This window comes from Callorhinchus milii, unplaced genomic scaffold (assembly GCF_018977255.1).
Source record: "Callorhinchus milii isolate IMCB2004 unplaced genomic scaffold, IMCB_Cmil_1.0 Scaffold21, whole genome shotgun sequence".
Taxonomy (NCBI): Eukaryota; Metazoa; Chordata; class Chondrichthyes; order Chimaeriformes; family Callorhinchidae; genus Callorhinchus; species Callorhinchus milii.
In genome coordinates, this window is record NW_024704762.1 from 7,466,262 (window position 1) to 7,485,546 (window position 19,285).

At 44.1% G+C, this 19,285-nt stretch overlaps 2 protein-coding genes and 1 long non-coding RNA gene across 3 annotated transcripts; all 3 read left to right on the top strand.

Moving 5' to 3' along the window:
• Positions 1-89: 89 nt before the first annotated feature.
• On the top strand, positions 90-2,873 carry LOC121850553. Its single transcript, XR_006085649.1, has 3 exons — positions 90-124; positions 1,634-1,878; positions 2,834-2,873. It is a non-coding gene; the product is annotated as an uncharacterized LOC121850553 (long non-coding RNA).
• LOC103181961 (semaphorin-4E) lies at positions 2,868-12,730 on the top strand. Its single transcript, XM_007898775.2, has 14 exons — positions 2,868-3,006; positions 3,141-3,286; positions 4,206-4,268; positions 4,925-5,023; positions 5,631-5,730; positions 6,528-6,641; positions 7,157-7,308; positions 7,947-8,122; positions 8,391-8,538; positions 9,282-9,504; positions 10,089-10,204; positions 10,424-10,584; positions 11,048-11,100; positions 11,740-12,730. The coding sequence occupies exons 1-14, from the start codon at positions 2,883-2,885 to the stop codon at positions 12,564-12,566; spliced, it is 2,502 nt and encodes an 833-aa protein (XP_007896966.1). The 5' UTR covers positions 2,868-2,882; the 3' UTR covers positions 12,567-12,730.
• A 1,263-nt stretch (positions 12,731-13,993) lies between these two features.
• On the top strand, positions 13,994-19,111 carry cope (COPI coat complex subunit epsilon). Its single transcript, NM_001292602.1, is given in 10 exon segments — positions 13,994-14,118; positions 14,708-14,770; positions 15,165-15,265; positions 15,658-15,810; positions 16,008-16,061; positions 16,238-16,319; positions 16,872-17,027; positions 17,980-18,048; positions 18,553-18,627; positions 18,844-19,111. Coding segments are annotated over 10 exon segments (903 nt in total). The 5' UTR covers positions 13,994-14,016; the 3' UTR covers positions 18,892-19,111.
• The last annotated feature ends 174 nt before the right edge of the window (positions 19,112-19,285 follow it).

Consider the following 19,285-nt stretch of genomic DNA (forward strand, 5'->3'; position numbering starts at 1 on the left):
ATGAAGTTGGATGGAATCAGTGGGAGCTGGAGCCGCGCGTGCGCAGTTGTGTGGTGGCGGGGAGGGAGGGCGGGGCTTCTGCGCGCGCACGACGGTTGCTGTGTGGGAGGAGTCGCGACTGAGAGTGAGAGGGGTGTTGGGGGGGGGGGGATGGTTCCCATGGCACTACCCCTTGGTCCGGGGCTGGAGAGGTGGGGGTGGGGACTGTTGATGGGTGGTAGGAGTGTTGATGGGTGGGGGGGGGCTGTTGATGGGTGGGGGGGGGGTGTTGATGGGTGGGGGGGGTGTTGATGGGTGGGTGGGTGGGGGGTGTTGATGGGTGGTGGGGGGTGTTGATGGGTGGGGGGGGTGTTGATGGGTGGGGGGGGTGTTGATGGGTGGGGGGGGTGTTGATGGGTGGGGGGGGTGTTGATGGGTGGGGGGGTGTTGATGGGTGGGGGGGTTGATGGGGGGGGTGTTGATGGGTGGGTGGGGGGTGTTGATGGGTGGCGGGGGGTGTTGATGGGTGGGGGGGGTATTGTTGATGGGTGGGTGGGGGGTGTTGATTGGTGGTGGAACAGGGTACAGTCAGGAAAGTGAGTTCCGCACTGTCAAATTAGTATGGGCAAAACTTTAGATTCAGATTGTATTGTGGAATAGTTCCACGAGCGGCCTGACTGGTAGCCTCTCTATTGGTGTTTGTAGCCCTTTAATGATTTGCTCAATTTGTTACGTGAGTGTGAGCACACAGATCAACCATGGGGGACATTTCATTCTCACTTGACATGCAAGGATGCGCTGTTTTCAGCACTAGGTTAACCATTCCACCCCACTTTCTTTAGTTGAGGAGCGTTGAGATTGATTGTTGCTTTTCAAATGTTGTTCCAGTTGACATGAGCGTCTTCAACACAAGTTGTAACTCACTTGCCTGCCAAAGCCTCTGTTGTATTCTGTTATCTGAAAGCTGTATTCTGTCCAGCGTCTTGGGACGTCCTCTCGACGTGAAAGGCGCTATGCAAATGTAATCTTGTTGTTGTTGTATTTACATTTTCTCCTCAGTTTAACATCTCATCCAAAGCACTGCAACCCTGACAATGCAGCACTTCTGAAGCGAGGCTACAAACTGAGCCAGACTGACACTTTACCTGGTGTGAGCAATACCAGTGCAAATCTAGCCTGTGTTGTACACAAATGGCGGAGGGAGGATAATGTGTTAGCTTCATCCAAAGCCAAATCTTGCAGATATCCAAATGGTCTCTGATCAACCTTGCTGATCTTGTGCTGGTCTTAGCTATGAGCTATGAACGATTAGATAAGCAAGAGTTCTTCAGCCTTGAAAGATATATCTCTGAGGGGACCTTGAAGAGGTGTATATGATTTTAAATGGGATTGAGAGAGTAAAGCCACAACAATAGTTTCAGATACATCAAGAACAGGAGAGCACAAGTCCAGGGTAAGTTAGGGAAACTTAAGTAGGATAATAATAATCCCTGCATTTGATATAGCGCCTTATCACGTCTTCGAGATGTCCCAAAGCAGGATATACCATAAAGTGAATTGACTGTATATTTTGTGGGCGAAACAAAATGATGAGACTAAATGGACTCCAAGACCTTTTACATCTGAATCCATCTTGTGATTTGTTTTTTCAAAGAGCCGCAGTTTTCCAAGATTTGTGCAATGCCGAGATGGGAATAATATTGTGGATGGAGATACCAAACTCATTAAATGTGCCTAAGGTTAAGACTGTAGAGACCTCATCAAGAAGCTGAGAAGATGGCGGGGGGAACGAGAAGTGTGAAAACAAGAAATCCTTGCAGGTGTGACTTGGCAAGGAACTGCTCGATCCAGCTTCATTCATAATTCTGAGTGAGAGAATTGCTGACAGTTGAGTTTAAGGTAATGCATCCTTTGAAACCTCTGGTTTCATTTCATTTCACATATTCTTTATGGTTTCTTGTGCCCTTCGGGAAGGATTCAAACTGCTGAGATACTTAGAACAAATAGAGAGTCAAGTGTGGGTTCGACTGAGGCTGGGCTGGACGCCTTACACAGACTGTTCTGAAGTGTGGTTTTACATGATACATGTATTGTGATGGGTTCTGTCCTTCTTGCTCTTATCAGTGCAAATAGCGTTGGGTTATTGTTATTCGTGGGCATTTCTTCCTAAAGTGGCAGAATCTTTCCTCTGTAATTGGGAGGTCCTGTGCAGATACAACAATTTGCATTTGTATAGCACCCTTGAAGCGAGGTAAAGTCTCGGAGCGTTAGTCAAGATTTCTTGCAGCAGATTAGCGAGTATTGAATTAGGTACCAGCTAGCCATTGAGCAATGAAGTACACTGAAGCCAACCATTGACTCCTGGTAATCAGTGTTGGAGGAGTTTGCCTTTTAATCTGTGATCGCTTAAAAAGAAACAACGAGGTGGTGGTGGAGCCAAAGAGAACAGAGGAAATTTGATGAGAATTGGGGTTGAGTAAGAACTGGGCTAGCCTTCAGGTAAATTACTCAGTTGTGGTTTGTTGAATTTTTCAAAGGGATAATAATAAAAAAAATTGTTCCTTGCATTGAACTGTACCTTCAATGTACCTTCTACTGTACCTTTCATGTCCATACACATTCTGGTGTCCCCAAGCCTTGGCTCTTGCTAACCTGCTACCCTCCAGAAGTAGGTAAGCAAGGCGTGTCCTGCCAGGAGAGAGAGAGAGAAGTAGAAAAGCAAGATGTGTCCTGCTAGGAGAGAGCAGAGAGAGAGTGCATGTGTGGGTGACATACATTTGGAAGGCTCAGTCTGGTTTGCATATTTTTAATTGTGTTAATTCTGCAAAGGTCAAACACCCGATTCTCTTTTAAGTTTTAAGAGATCGTTGCATAAAAGTAATCTCCGAAGGTAGAGTCTGAAAATGTGCTCGTCCAAAACACACAAAACTGCTGTATTCCTGTGTGTTCATCTGTTTGTTGAACATCTTCTGCATTCTCAAGCCTCTGTCCTGGACTCTACACCTAGACGATCTGTAAATTATAAAGGTAAGATGTTTGTGGTGTTTTTTCCAACCACAATTTCAGAGAGAGAGAGAGAGAAAAAGAGAATTTACTCCTCTAATATGTAGTATTTTGCAATGTGACTGTAACTTACATTATTGCTGTAACTACTTTTGCAGATGCAAAGTTGAAAACTTTCACCGAAAAAGGACTGTCCAATGTTTCATCACTGCTGCTCAGTGAGGAGCACAAGCTGCTGATTGTTGGTGCCAGAGATGCTATCTTTGCACTCAACATTGAGGATATTTCAAAGACTATTTCACAAGTAAGCATTGTTGTGATAATAATAATAATAATAATAATCCTTGCATTTGATATAGCGCTTTTCACGTCGGGAGGACGTCCCAAAGCGCTTCACAGAACACACTGTAAAGTGAATTGACTGTATATTTGTGGGCGAACGCGGCAGCCAATTGCGCACAGCAATGTCCCACAAACAGTCGCAGATTGAAAATGACCAATTTATTATTGTTTTTGGTTTTGGAGGGATTAATATTAGGCTCTGTGTGGAGTAAGGAAATTTGCCCAAGGTTTCGCCCTGACCTGCCTGGAATTGTACTCAGGTCTCTCAACCATCACACAACCATCTGAATCCACACTGAGCGGTGTACAATCTCAAAATTGTACTTGCCTCGCAAGTGAGAGGACTCAGGTTTGGTTCCTGGGCAGGGCGAAACCTTAGGGATGTTTTCCTTATTCCACACACCTGTTTACCTAGCAGTAAGTTGTATCCCAGTGTTAATTGACTGGTGGATCGCTTTCCGGGGTAATAATCCCTTCAATTAAAAAATGATGATTTGCTCACTCAATCCACGACTGTTTTTGAGACACTGCTATGCCCAATCGCAGTCACGTTTCTCCCACGAAAATATACAGTCAATTAATTTACAGTTTGTTCTGTGAAGCGCTTTGAGACGTCTCGACGACGTGATCTGGCGCTATATCAAATGCAAGGATTATTATTATTAATATTAAAATGAAGACTGGCCACTTGGGACAAAAGACTAGGAAAGTCTTTCAGGAAAGGGGTACATTTAATGTAGCTGAGAAGAGTAAAAGATCGGAGGGAGGACTGGAGTTACTGCAGAATTTGATTTAAAATTCTCTGGCTTCTCTTCCAAGTACAAAATAAAAGCAGCCATCTCCGCAGTTTTATGCATTTGTAGCTCTCTTCCTTTTTCTAGGAAGCATGGCCAGCCCCTGAAGCGAATAGCAGCGAGTGTGAGAAGAAAGGGAAATCTCGAAACGTACGTACATGTCGCAAGTAGCCAGAAGTCTCTCAAGATAATCTGCCGCCCTCTCTTATTCCCTTAGAAGTTTAGCAGGTTTAGCATTAACTTAAAAGAGATCAATTTACCGTAAAGCACCCTTACTGGCACTCGCTGTAGCCCTGTTCATCTCAATTTCGCCAGTTGAGCATTCAAAGAAAAAAAATCGCTTCTCTCAGAAATCTGACACCCTAGACAGTGATCTAGTACCAATTCCTAAAGCGGCCCCAGACCGGAGAGGCCAGTTTCTGGAGGCTTACAGTCAAACGTGAAGATAATTGAAGCTGAAACTGAACGAATGAAAGCAGAGTGCAGTCAGCTCAGATTCTACTGCAGTGGACATCATCCTATCAACCACTAGATTTCATGCGGTTAAACAGAATCGTAGCATTTCCCAGCACAGAAGGAGGCCATTAGGTCCATCTTGGTCATTCCAGCTCTCTGACCTACTTAACAGCCCTTCTCTGACCCAATACTCATTCAGAAGATCCTAATAAGAACAATAGTTACACAATACACTACACATTTACATTGATTTACAGTGCCTTTCACATTGGGTAGGACATCTCAAAGTGGTCATTATGCGAAAGAGTATCCGTCAAAAAAGAATTATATTTATGTTTTTTTCATTGCAGGAAGACTGCCGTAACTACATTGTTGGCATCCACAGGGTAACTGAAAACAATTTGTACGTTTGTGGGACACATGCGTTTCATCCAATGTGCGATTACATGGTGAGTATACAGTGGCTCTGGGGATCAAGTGATCCACAGAGGTAATAGCGTGCTGGACTGAGATTTGTATCTCATTTCACAAATGAAGTAAGGCTCCAGGTATTGAGGTCTATTCATATCCAACATGTTGATAAATGTGTTGTTTTTTCTATTTTATTATACCATGTAACTGTAGCGAATCCAAGTAAGAAATTGATATTGGATTTATCTCCAGGAAGGGTGGTTGAGACCAGGATATTCAACCTTAATTTAAGAAACAGCTCAATACTGTAATGGGAAGACTGTACAGTTGATGTTCTAGGGAATGAGGGGGTGGGGTGGTGGGGGGGGAGAGATTAAATGGGTAGAAGGTTCTGCTTCATCCCAACCTCTCTTGTGATCTACGTAAAGTCACCCATGCTTCTTAGTGGTTTCAGGTAGATTTTACCATCAGCTGATCTAGTTCTTATTATATTAGAAAACTACATGCACGCACGACACAGGGTATCGATAAGTATACTGGTTGCTCTCAAAATGAAGGTGTAACACAACCGATTCATTTTGCTTTTGTCAAGATCATGATGATAAATTCTCAGAGTGTATGAGTTACTCAGGTTCTGTTTGACAGACTGTTGACAATGGTAAAATCCAACTGAAGAGGCAACCGAAATTCAGCAAGGGAAAGGCACCGTATGACCCGAAGTACACTTACACCTCCATCGTGGTCGGTATGTCATTCAATTCAAGTTGACCACTTTGTTCTCCAAAAAATAATAGTTTCCAGCGTTACAGTTTGTAGTTCTTGCACTGTGCAAAAGAAGAGTTGCAGAGAATGAAACGATTTTAATTCATCTGCAGAAATTGAGACGTCTTGACGACGTGATAAGGCGCTATATCAAATGCAAGAATTATTGTTGAATATGTTCTGTTTGGAAAAGACTGACGGAAAAAACTTGCACGTTGTCTGAATGAACAGTCTATTCCATCTTATTTACACTGAATCCTTTTTACTGTAATTTGGACTGGAATTCAATTGAGGTATCGTTCTAGTCATTACAGTGTGTTTAAAAAAAGCTGAACTAAAGAGACCAATAATCCAGTAACACCCAATCTTTGTAAATTGCAATAATAATAATTTAACAAGAACCTTTGTGTTTGATATAGCTGTCTGAAAGTACTTGTAGTGATTGTACCTTGTAGGCAAATCCATCTGTTGACCATAACGAAAGCCCTTGTGTTTAATTCAACCTTAGTGTTAGGATATAATAATAATTCTTGCATTTGATATTGCGCCTTATGACATCGTTGAGATTTCTCAAAGTGCTTTACAGAATATAATCTAAAGTGGAGTGACTTTGAGTTTTGCGTGCAGCCAATTGCGCACTGTAGTGTCCTACAAACAGTTGTTTATAATATTTAGATATTATCGTTTTAATGCAGTTCATAGTTAAATGACTTTTCACTCTACTTTCATCAACCAACTGTGATTCATCTTCTGGTTGTTATGTGTTTCAATGCATTTTAGACGGAGAGCTTTATTCGGCAACAGAAAACAATTTCCTTGGCTCTCAGCCGATTTTCCAACGCAGCCTTAAGGACAGTAGCCTGAGAACAGAGAACATTGGTTGCTGGCTGAAAAGTGCGTACATCCTGTGTGTAACAGTGGAAGGTTCCAGGAACTCCTTTCTCTCATCCAGCATGTTTTGGAGTCGGGTTATGTTTTGATCTGACCTTTGAATTGAAACCAAACAGACCCTCCTCCCGCACTATCACCCAACCATACCAGATTCACAAGCTTTGACATCATTGGGTTTGATTCCTTCACTAGAGTCTTCTCCTGTTATTTATGCCTTCCCCTGTCTTTTATGTCCTGGTTCCTCCTCCCAATGCATACTTGAGTTTGAGTATGCCTGAACTCAACTGATAACATAGCCCAGAATCCTGTTTACCCTTGTTTATTGCTGCTGCGTTCTGCTTTGACAAGATGAGTGATGTGTCAATTGACATCCCTAGGTATCGTTCAGTTCCCCTTCCCCCTTCCCGCTCCCCAGCAGTTTCTCTTAACTGTTCGCAGAACAGTACTGATGTGAGCAAATCTACCGTAGATTTGCTCTGTGCAGTCATTCTGAATATCAATGCATTTTATTTTGACAGATCCCAATTTTGTTTATGTGGACGTGGTGCGGGAGAGTGAAGACAGCCCCGAGGGTGACGAAGATAAGATTTACCTTTTTTTCAGTGAGGTGGCCATTGAGTATAATTTCAAATCTGAAGTACTGATCTCAAGAGTTGCCCGAGTGTGTAAGGTGAGTGCTCCGTGATGGGATGCCTTTGGTCTTGCTTTATAAATCAAACGTGGTGAGTCAAGTCACTTCACAAACATCTTTATATCTTATCTACTGTGTGGGCCTGCAGTGGGGATTCAGCCTGCGTAATTATATAATCGCCTTGCAACAGCAGAGCGCACAAGTGCACTACTTAAGTTGCACAACTTAAGTAGCTGAAGAGACAAAAGGCAAAACATTTCAACCATTGAGGAGGTGCAGCTAATCATTGCCTGGATTGTCCCAAGGCGCTGGATGTATTCATTGTAGGGACTGTGTATTCTGGAGGGAAATGTGGTGGACAATTTGCTGAGAGTCACGTCCCAGAGAGAGTATCAGATAAGCCCCAGAACAGTAACAATATGTGATAAAAGGAAAGAACTGGAATGTGGGATTAATAACAAAGGATGATAAAATAGTCCATGGCACAGACACAATGGACCAAATAGCCTTCTTCTGTGACAAAACTTTGTAGGTTTCTTCACTATAGGATGGTGCAGAACCATTGGATTCGGAGCTACTGTTGTAAGTTGGAATATTATTATTATTATCATTATTATTAAAATTGATATTATTAATATATAATGTATTTTTGTTCATGTTTGTTCCGATGAGTCCAGGGGGATAAGGGTGGCCAACGGATTTTGCAGAGGAAGTGGAGCTCCTTTGTGAAGGCTGGACTTGAGTGCAATTTTCCTAAGTCAAACTATCCATTTAATGTCATTCAGGATGTTTTTTTATTGAGGGCACCCAAATGGAGAGATAATATTTTCTACGCCACCTTCACATCACAGTGGTAAGCCAAAAAAAAGACATTAAAACAAAATGTTTGAAGGTCAACCGCGTGAATAAAAGTATACAAGCATTTCCACCTAATGCGAGTGGAAGCTGCTTTAAGCGGACGCCAGTTAAACTTTGGACGGCGGGTAAATTGGACAAAACGCCCGGTCCCGACTCATTTATATTCTTACCCGTTTTAAAAATGGCTTCTGACTCCGTTCAGCCACCAGTGGAAGCTGGTTTTGGAAGCTGCCCGCTGAGGCAAACTAATGTTACTCACACAGGAGCCTGCAGAACAACTCCGCAGTCTGTACTTTCACTATGGCGGCGATTCAAAAAGTATTTAACGAAGGAAACTTCAAAACATTTGATATAATTCATCACAAGATGATGGAGTCCATAAAACCAAATCCTGTGCCCCGTCCTGGAACTGTAAGTACAAGAACTTTCCAAACACAAAACAAAATCTGCACAACAATTAGAGGCTGCTTTTCTTTCTGCATAAAATGGAATACATGTTTACTTCCAGCCTGTATTTTTTGTTATGGAGAACGATCCTTGTATTTGATATGGTGACATTACTGTTGAAATAGCCAGTGTTGTAATAACAATAAATAATCCTATGATATAATAATCCTTGCATTTGATATAATAATAATCCTTGCATTTGATATAATAATAATCCTTGCATTTGATATAATAATAATCCTTGCATTTGATATAGCGTTTTTCACGTCTTCTAGACGTCTCAAAGCGCTTAACAGAATATACTGTAAACTGAAATGACTGTATATTTGTGGGAGAAACGCGGCAGCCAATTGTGCACAGCAGCGTCCCACAAGCAGTCGTGGATTGAAGTGACCAATTTTATCATTGTTTTTTTCTTGAGGGATTATTATCAGGCAAGGAAAGTTGCCCAAGGTTTCGCCCGGCCAGGAATCAAACCCAGGTCTCTCGCTTGCGAGGCGAATGTTCTACCACTGAGCTACAGGACACCTAGCAATTAATCACGTCTTTGAGACGTCTCAAAGAGCTTCACAGAATATACTGCAGAGAGAATTGACTGTATATTTTGTGGGCAAAATATTGTATATATAAATGTATGTGAGATGTACAATTGCAGGAGTTAGTAGCATTTGAAGGCTGTTGAAATCTGGTATTCTTGTTCTATCTAGTGTATCAATAATAATCTGACTAAGAGCGGCTATAAGACCTCTCTGGATCTGCCGGATCAAACCCTTCTGTTTCTACAAACGCATCCCTTGTTGAATGATGTGGTGATGCCTAAAGACAACCAGCCGGTGTTAGTAAAACAAGCCACTATTTACACCCAGATAGTTGTGCATAGAGTGACTGCCACCGACCAGAAGCAATACAACGTCATTTTCTTGGGAACAGGTAATTTGTACTCTGAAATATGTGCTTACTTTACACTGAAGGAAATTTACACCAAAAGATCTGATTTAAGCTTTCTAAGTGTCCTTTTTAAAAGTGGACATCATACAAAGAAAGGTACAAATGCAGGAACATTGTACGTAACCAAATATAGGCATTTCTCTGGATGTGTATGACTAATATGTAACCCGCAGTGAGTGAATGGCTTGCTGTTATAAGCAAATAATTATCTGTGAGAGTGAAGCTTGAGCAGTTTAAAGGCTTCAATAAAAATCAGAGCTCATGGCAGTGATACAAGTTCCCTGCTGCTGGCCACTGGTGTTTGTTCTCATCAAAATGAGAGACGTCTATAGTATTCGAGTGAATCTTTAGGAGTTTCCGGGAGAAACTCCCTTGTCTTTTTGAAGAGGGCAATTAATGTCCACATGAACAGGCAGTGAGGACTTTGGTTGAAACATCTCAAGCCTTCTGAGAAAGTTTTTCTGTGGAATATTTTGGGCCTGGTTGATGACTTTGCACCAGAGAAACAAAATGTGGCCATTCAGAACCTGTAACATTAAACCTGGATGTTCACTCTTTTTTTTCAGACAAAGGATACTTGCATAAGGCACTGAGTATAACTGGGAAGATGTTCATTGTTGAAGAGGTACAGATCTTTCCTTCTGAGGAACCTGTGAAAAATCTGCAGATTTCACCAACCAGGGTAAAATAATAATAATATTTGATATAGCCCCTTATCACGTCTTTGAGACGTCTCAAAGCCCTTCACAGAATATACTGTAAAGTGAATTGACTGTATTTTTGTGGGCGAAAAATAGTTTACAACAATGTGAATGCTGGGTGTAATTAATGTGTGGGGAGAATAGAATTTTTTTTCTTATGATGATAGCTTTCATTGATGTAAAATTGTTTTGCTTCCCAGGGTCAGTTGTACATCAGCTCCCCATCTCAGGTGGTACAAGTGCCTGTAGCTGTCTGCAGTCAGCACAAGACCTGCTGGGACTGTGTGTTGGCAAGGGATCCTTACTGTGCCTGGGATACAATGTCAAGACAATGCCTCAACATTGCAAGCAAAGACAGCAAGTGAGTACCGAGCCTCCTCTGCATGTATGTTCCTAGTGTAGTGGGAAACCCTGCCTGCATATACTGGGTATGACTTTGGTTCTGTAAATCCAGATCAACTAAGGCCATTGTTGATGTGTTTCCCAGTTGGGTCTCATCTCAGCTGGGTTGGTCAGCACTCTTGCCTCTGGTTCAGAAGCCACACACATCAGGCCTTTAGTTTGTCATGGTCCAGGCTGAAACGCCAGTGAGGTATTGGGGGGCAGGTGGTGGGGAGGGAATGAGAACATAAGAAATCAGGAACAAGTTCATTTGGCTCTGCCACAGATCATTCCGTGGCCCATGCACCACAACCTTCCTTAAACCCACCTCCCTGCCATATCCCCTAAAATATTTACTCTCTAAGTAAGTCTTTGTCTGATCTTGCTGTACACAAATTGCCTGCCACATTTGCCCACAAATGAGCTTTTTTCCCCCAAACCAGAGGATGGATCCAGAACGTGGAGAACGGAGACGCTTCGGAATGCCCCAGTCCAAGTACGTACCCTGCGAGCAGCTTTCTGCAAAATCATCAATTAAAAGGTCTTCTGGACTAAAGCTAGGTGCAATTTCAGACGTGGACTGGACTTTCCTGTTCACCCCTCTTGCCCCTGAGCTGAAGTCAACTGTAGTACCCTTACTATCGACCTGGCTCCGATCTAATACTGATAATCCTTATATTTAATATAGCGGTTTATCACGTTGTCAAAACGTCTCAAAGCGCTTGACAGAATACACTGTAAAGTGGTTTCATCATTATGATGATCTACCTGAGATCCACTGAAAGCACAAATCAAGGATCCAACTCTCAGTTGTTCCTTGGGTTACAGTAAGGAGCCAAGTATCTGCACTAATTGGCTCTGGCCCCATCATAGATAAGCAAACAGAGTGGATAATTGAGTGTCAAATAAATTACAAATTAGCTATAGCGCTAACTAAAATATTGTTGCATTGGGCATTATCATAGTACAACACAGAATCAGCCTTCTATGCAGACAGACAATGCTACTGCTTTGGTATCTTTAAAAGATCTGGAAGCATGTCAGTTCTTCTGTAATTTTGTTTATAATACAGTTTAATACAATATTTTGATGGAATTGGTCATATTAAATCAAGCACAAATTCTCCTCTCTTCAGGAAGGGCTTCGCTACAATATCAAGTGATTATTCTGAAACATAGCGATTTTTTGAAATGCCATTCGACATCTAACCTCGCTCAGAAGGAGTGGCTCCTCAATGGAGAGAAGCTTCCAACAGATAATTCAAAGTACATCCATATCAAGGATGGATTATTAATACTTAACCTCTCTAGAAATGACAAGGGTCAGTATGACTGCCAGGCTGTTGAAATGACTAATGGGAAAAAATTCACTCACATCCTGGCAAGTTATTCCCTGTTGCTCCGTGAATCTAGATCAGTTCATCTCTCTCGTCCTGCCATGTTTGAGCAACCGAATTGGGCTCCGAATCATAAATCTGGAGTTCTCTCCACCGCAAAGCGTGACATTTCTACCTTTGGTGCCCGGCAGCCTAATCTTTTGGTGACACAAAGAGACCTGCGGGCTAACGTTACAGTTCAGAGTTTCCTGGTTCTGTTTGTCATCATGTTTGGGCTTCTCCTGACGTGGAACATTTGGAAAGGCCATGTGCCTTTTCAGTGGATGAAGTGCATCCCTTCGAGCCATGTCAGCATCAAGCAGTCGCCAGCCAGCCTCCTCAAGAGCTCCGTGCAAAAGCTAGGAACAAAGATGCCACTGCAGAGGAAGCTGGTGACACCGGGAAACCAGCAACAGCCGAGGAACAACCTACAGCTTATGACCATCGCGAGCGAGAACTCATTCAGGGGCAACTGCACCAGTAGCACCACCCTGGTAGACACAGCAAACTCCAGCTGTTCTAGGCCACTTTTTATTCTAGACGACCAGGAATACTTTGACGCAGAGGAGCCTGAATCAAACGTGTAGGCTTTGAGTGAAGCATACCATTGCTTGAGGATGAATAGTATGTACATGAGTCCTCCAGTGATCTCATATTCTTCCCACCTCTGCATTTGTATTTTTAAGGCTTTTAACTTTAGCATTTGTTGAAATTTTACCAAATATTTTCTCCACCTTCCCCCCCCCCCCCCCCCCCCCCAAGAACAAGATTCTTGTATGGGAAAAGTGATTAAATGAGATTATTTTATGGTTTCTTCCTTGTGCCAGAGATTTCTTGTTCTGCATTTTTTTTCGGGGTGATTGGGGGTTGGCAATCAATGATGGTGAATAACCCATTATTGTATCACTAATTTTAACCCCAAATTAAGGGAAGGTTGCTATCACCCACAAAATAGCCCTTACCTTTCATAATACACTCTGTGAAGTGCTTTGAGACGACAGCAACAATAAATTACATTTGTATAGCATCTTTCGCCTTGGGAGGATGTCCCAAAGAGCTGGACGGTCAAGGATTACACCTAAGCTGGATAAGGAGGGGTAGAAGGCAAGGAGGGTGGTGGTAGGAGGGTAACCGAAGCCCCTTGAGAAGCCCTCCCACCACAAAATGAGCTGCATCAAAATGTAGGTATTATTAACAATGAGATGCTTTGCAGTATCCTCCTCACTTTATTAAGGACCCCATTCCTGTTCTTGTTAGTGGCTGCACCAGCATCCCGCCAGAAGTGAGAATTCTTTGGTGTCAGGAAAAAAAAGAATAGTAATCCTTGCATTTGATGTAGTGCCTTATCATGTCATTGAGAATTCATAGCGCTTCACGGAATATACTGTAAAGTGAATTGACCGTATATTTTGTGGGCAAAATGCGGCAGCCAATTGCGCACGGCAGTGTCCCACAAATGGTCACCAACATTTCACCAATTCTTTCCAATTAATCTCAATTTATCAAGCACTTTTGACACGTTTCATGACAAATGCACCTGATCCAAATATAATAATAATTATATTATTATTATTATTATATTGTTAGTTTTATTATTATATTACAACAACACATTACATTTGTATAGCACCTTTCATCGTCGGGAGGATGTCCAAAAGTGCTGAAATTATATACTATAATTACTATAACTATAATTATTATTCTTATTATTATATAATAAAATAATAATTATACCAATAATATGACAATATATTATAATTGTTATAATATAAAATAATAATCATACCAATAATATAATAATTATTATAATAACAATACAATATATTATATCACTTTTATTATATTATGATATAATAATAATAAGTATTGTTATATTATAATAACAATTAGTCTCCCTGTGACGTCACTCAGAGCCAGTGCGCCTGCGCGGATTGTGCGGGCGGTGGGAGGGGCGGCGCGAGGTGGAGAAAGGGGGCGGGAGCTTCTTCGTCACTTCCTGTGCCACGCGTCCCGCTTCCGGAAAGGTGGGAGAGGAAGATGGCGGCCACCCAGTCGGAGGGAGATCCCCTCTTCGACGTGAAGAACAATTTCTACATCGGCAGCTTCCAGCAGTGCATCAACGAGGCGCAGAAGATCAAGGTGGGTCCCGGGGAGACATGGAATGACAGGGGGGGGAGAGGAGCTGGGGCTGGGGTCCCGGGGGGGCTGGGCCCCAGGGGGCTGGGGCCCTGCAGGGAGGGGGCTGGGGCCCCAGGGGGGAGGGGGCTGGGGCCCCAGGGGGGAGGGGGCTGGGGCCCTGCAGGGAGGGGGCTGAGGCCCCTGCAGGGAGGGGGCTGGGGCCCTGGAGGGAGGGGGCTGGGCCCCTGCAGGGAGGGGGCTGAGGCCCCTGGAGGGAGGGGGCTGGGGCCCTGGAGGGAGGGGGCTGGGCCCCTGGGGGGGGGCTGAGGCCCCTGGAGGGAGGGGGCTGGGGCCCCAGGGGGGGGGGCTGGGCCCCTGGAGGGAGGGGGCTGGGGCCCCGGGGGGGGGGGGGGGGGGGGCTGGGCCCCTGGAGGGAGGGGGCTGGGGAGGGGACCCCGGGGAGATATAGAACGACAGGGGACTCCGGGGGTAGGAGGCTGGGCCCCGGGCTATATAAACGGAGGAGGGGGCTCCAACTGCGGCAGTGAAACATTTCCCTGCATTTCGTTGGTTTAATTCTTAATTGTTTGGGATGTGTTTTATCTTCCAGCTCTCCAGACCAGAGAAGGAAGTTGAGAGAGATGTGTTCCTGTACAGAGCTTACATTGCACAGGTAATAATAATAATAATGATGATGATAATGATAATCCTTGTGTTTGACATAGCGCCTCATCACATCGTCGCCAGGTCTCAAGGGGCTTCACAGGTGAGACTGTGAACTTCCCGTGTCGTAGCCACTGTTTTGAGGTGGCAGCCAATCTGCACCAGCAGCATCTTGCACTCAGTGACACGAAAGACACCCTCCCAACAACAACACCTAACATTTATATAGCGTCCTTCATGCGGGATAGCTTCCCAGAGCACTTGAAATAAGCGCTCAGTACTGTACAATCCACCCCCCCCCCCCCCAATATTACCCAGAAGCTTTATTGTACTCTAGCGCTGCTCAAAAGTGAATGTTGATCAGTGATGTATTTTTGTTTTCTCCCTCTCTCCCCACCCATCAGAGAAAATATGGCGTGGTATTGGATGATATCAAACCAAGCTCTTCCGCAGAATTACAGGCTGTCAGAATGTTTGCCGAATATTTAGCCAGTGAGGAACGAAGGTGGGTGTCTTTAATCTTACTGTCGAGGTGCAGCATATAGACTGTGAGCGAGTTGCAGTGTTTTGCTGAACAGTTTTAGTTAGTTTCGTATTTCATTTACAGCTTTTGGTGTGAATATTTGTTTTGTTTTTTAGTGACTAATTAGATGAATGTCTTCTGAGAGCAAACCTGTTCAACAGTATTTTCCGATGAACTGTCATTTTCCCGATGTAGATTCCTTCGGTGGTGTTCCTGTGTAATGTACTGACCGGATCGCTGCTCTAAGAGATCTGTTCAGAATCTGATGTGGACTCATCAGAAATATATATTACCTTTACACTTAAAATAAATGTCTTGTAGTACTTTGGAATGTAATCTACGAGGAGAGCTCAAGGGGTTGCTTTATCGTGCAGAGATGGCATCACGGCCGAACTGGACAAGAAAATGGCAAAGAGTGTTGATGTCAGCAACACCACCTTCCTCTTGATGGCTGCCTCCATATATTTACACGCGGAAAACACTGATGCTGCGTTCCGTACACTGCACCAAGGGGACAGCCTGGAATGGTGAGTCTCTTTCACTAACGCCCGCACCGTATTAGATTATGGCAGAGCTCAGATGTGTCTGCTTTCAGCCAGGACCCACAAAACCTGGAACCTTATGCTCCCACATTTGCTGCTCAGTAAAGACTGAGCTGCCCCTGAGCAGTTTGTTGTCTGCGTGGAAGAACAAGGCTGATGATCCCTTTTCGCTCTCTCCACAGCATGGCAATGTCCATCCAGATCTTCCTGAAGCTTGACAGGCTGGACCTGGCTCGGTAAGCTGCTGAGTCGCCACATGGAAATGATTTTGTTCCAGTAAACCTATATGCACATCGTCCAGAACAATCGAGTCATAAAATAAAAACCACTTTATAATAATCCGTGCATTTGATACAGGTAGCTCAGACCTCCTGTCCCATTGCAGTATCACTGACTTGATGCATTTTCTCAGGAAAGAGCTGAAGAAGATGCAGGAGCAGGATGAGGACGCGACTCTGACACAGCTAGGCACGGCCTGGGTCAACCTGGGAATGGTGAGTGACAGCAGTTGGTGCTAGCTGGCTGGCATAGCAAACACGCGTTATTCATCCTGAGGAAAGATCACAGCTATAACATTAGTTCTCTGCTTCCAAGTATCGTGCCTCTTTGATCGTGGCCCATCGTGCCTGTGGTGGCTCTTTGATAGACCTACCCAACTAGTCCCGTTCCCTGCTTTCCCTCAGTTTATATTTCTATTTTTCAGCTTTCGTGTATTTTGCTCTCTCTCTCTCCCCCCCCCCCCCCCACCCAATGGTGAGAGTTTGATTGGAAGCTCACGGCATTCATCAGCCCTGGTAACTTGCAGGCACCTCGGCTCTACAACTGCGAGCACGGCTGTGATTATAGAAACCCATGCGGAGAGGCTTCAGTTCCTAAAGGTGTTTTAATAATATAGTGGAGATCCATGGGGTGTGTGTATGGATACTGTTGTGTTTACTGTGTGACTCTTCAGCGCTGGGTGCAGGTAAGCTGCTTAGTGATGTACGTTCCCCACCCCCCCCCCCCCTCACCACCACCACACTAACCACTGTTTAACCTGCTCGCAGGGTGGAGACCGGCTCCAAGACGCTTACTACATCTTCCAAGAAATGGCCGACAAGTACACAGCCACCCTGCTGCTCCTGAACGGCCAGGCAGCCTGTCACATGGCACAGGGCAAGTGGGACGACGCGGAGGGAGTACTTCAGGAGGCGCTGGACAAGGTAGGGAGGGGGCCGGAGACAGGATCGACTCTGTAAAGCAGTGATTGCACTTTTCAGGAGAAATAACTCGAGAAATACTGGGCTAAGTCAGACCTAGGCTCAGAGAGCGCAGCCTGAGATATCCTGGCAGCTCTTATCAGAGAGTTATCAACTATTGACTGCCTGGTATACCTTCACAAACAGACATTAAGTCTGGGTTTGGATGGTCAGAAGTGTTGGTGCTCCTGAGAGAGACAACTGATGTTCTTCCTTATTTACAATTTCATGGATGTTACTCAGCTTCCCAAACCCTGTGTGCAAAACCAGATGTGCTGCCACTTTGTGGCCGAACGAAGAATTGAAGCGCATCAAATCAGTGCATTGAACCTTGGAAAATTTGCAGAACAGGAGGAGTGCTTTTGGCTTCTGATTGTATTGATTTGAGTTTGAGAGGTTTGTGTGCTGCACGGCTGTGACCCCTGTTTGTGGATGAGTATGTGCTTGTCAGCCTTTGGCTGTTGGTCAGTTTTAATCTGGGTGTCCAGTCATTGGGCTTTGCTCCCCTCACAGCTCCCTCCCTACTTACTCGAGTCACAAAGGAAGAATGCCACTTGGGGTGTATTAACAGAGTGTAGGACAGCTCCATAACCCAGCACAAGTCAGTGCCTTTGGAGGAGTGAATTACCTCAAAGAGATAAATAATAATAATAATCCTGGCATTTGATATAGCCCCTTATCACGTCTTCTAGACGTCTCAAAGTGCTTCACAGAATATACTGCAAAGTGAATTGACTGATATTTGCGAGATAAGAAGAAACTGAAGACTTTTAGCTTCAAACATTCCACAATCTGCAAAATCTGCCACATCTTTGACCTCCCACACAAGTGGATGTGACGTTTTATGCACACGTCTCCTGGACTGTGTCCTTGAATAATTATGAGTTATTGTGATTGTTGTTTCCTCTCCCCTCAGGACAGCAGCCACCCCGAGACTCTGATCAACCTCATTGTTCTCTCGCAGCACCTGGGAAAGGCTCCCGAGGTAATGTTCTGGAACCTTCCGTCCGACTGTGGGTGTGTGGGTGCAGAGTGAGCCAAGTGCTTGACCTGTGTTGTGCTGAATGTTTCTGGTTGGAATTGAGCTTGGCCTCATAATTGGAATACTTTGTTTATCACTGGCAGTTCATATTCCGTTTGTGACGACTTCCACCGGAGATAACATCTGACCCGAATGTTGTTGTTTTCAACGAGACATTCATTTGAAAGGAATTTGTTGTGGTATTTGTGGCCGGAATGTTAGACTGGCAAAATCACCGGATTTCTGCTCTGCCTCGCTCCACATGAATTGGTTGAAGAGAAATGCTCACCCCCTTTTTAAAAGCAAAGCAAATGGGGCTGGTCTTGTGTTGAAGCAACTTTGCTGCACCTTTTATAATGACATTTTAAAGTGAGCCACTTAATGAGGGAATCCAGATACATTCATATTCGTAATGGGATGGAGCAATGATGCCAGGCTAACTCTCTGTTTTTTTTTGTGTGTGTACAGGTTAGCAATCGCTACCTATCTCAGCTGAAGGATGGACACCGGACCCACCCATTTGTAAAAGAATACATGGCCAAGGTATGTCGTGCTTCTCTGTCAGTACATCCGTCTCCAGTAATACCAACAAGTACCCTCCGCACCCCCAACTCTGGTCTCTCTTATCTGCCGGTTTGAAACATCGAGATTTTCATGTGTAATTTGGCTTGTGCTGAAGTTGAGAACTAAATCATAAAAGCTTTTTAACTGTATTTTAAATCTGCTGTTGTAATGGGTGATTCTAATCCCTCCGCGCAGGAACACGAATTTGATCGCTTGGTGCTACAGTATGCTCCCAGTGCGTGAGAGGGTTCGGAGCGAAGACTGAACACTTCAGCCCTGTCTCTTCAACCTATGAGCAGTGGGTCTATCAGCAATTGTCACCTTGCAAAATTGTCGCCCGCCTGAGATTCCCATGTTAATTATTATAAACTTTATACCAATTCTCTCCAGAGACCAATTTGGATGGTTATACGTGATAAATCTTTACCAATGATGCATTCCTAATAAAATTATTGTCAGTGTGTTCTGTGACTTTGTGATTAAATCGATGCTCTTCCTTTGTGCTGGAGGTAATGTTAGTAACATGATGTGAGCCTTGCTCTGATAGCTTTTAATATCGGGCAAAGAGGATTGATGTAATTCCTGGGGGGTGGGGGGTTGAGAGAGTATTCACCATCAATTTCCCAGGGGCACTAAA

Coding starts and splice junctions, on each gene's coding strand:
- LOC103181961 (XM_007898775.2), top strand. CDS start 2,883: ATGTGCTCGTCCAAAACACACAAAACTGCTGTATTCCTGTGTGTTCAT. Junction 3,287..4,205: donor TTTCAAAGACTATTTCACAA/GTAAGCATTGTT, acceptor TCCTTTTTCTAG/GAAGCATGGCCAGCCCCTGA. Junction 6,642..7,156: donor CATTGGTTGCTGGCTGAAAA/GTGCGTACATCC, acceptor TTATTTTGACAG/ATCCCAATTTTGTTTATGTG.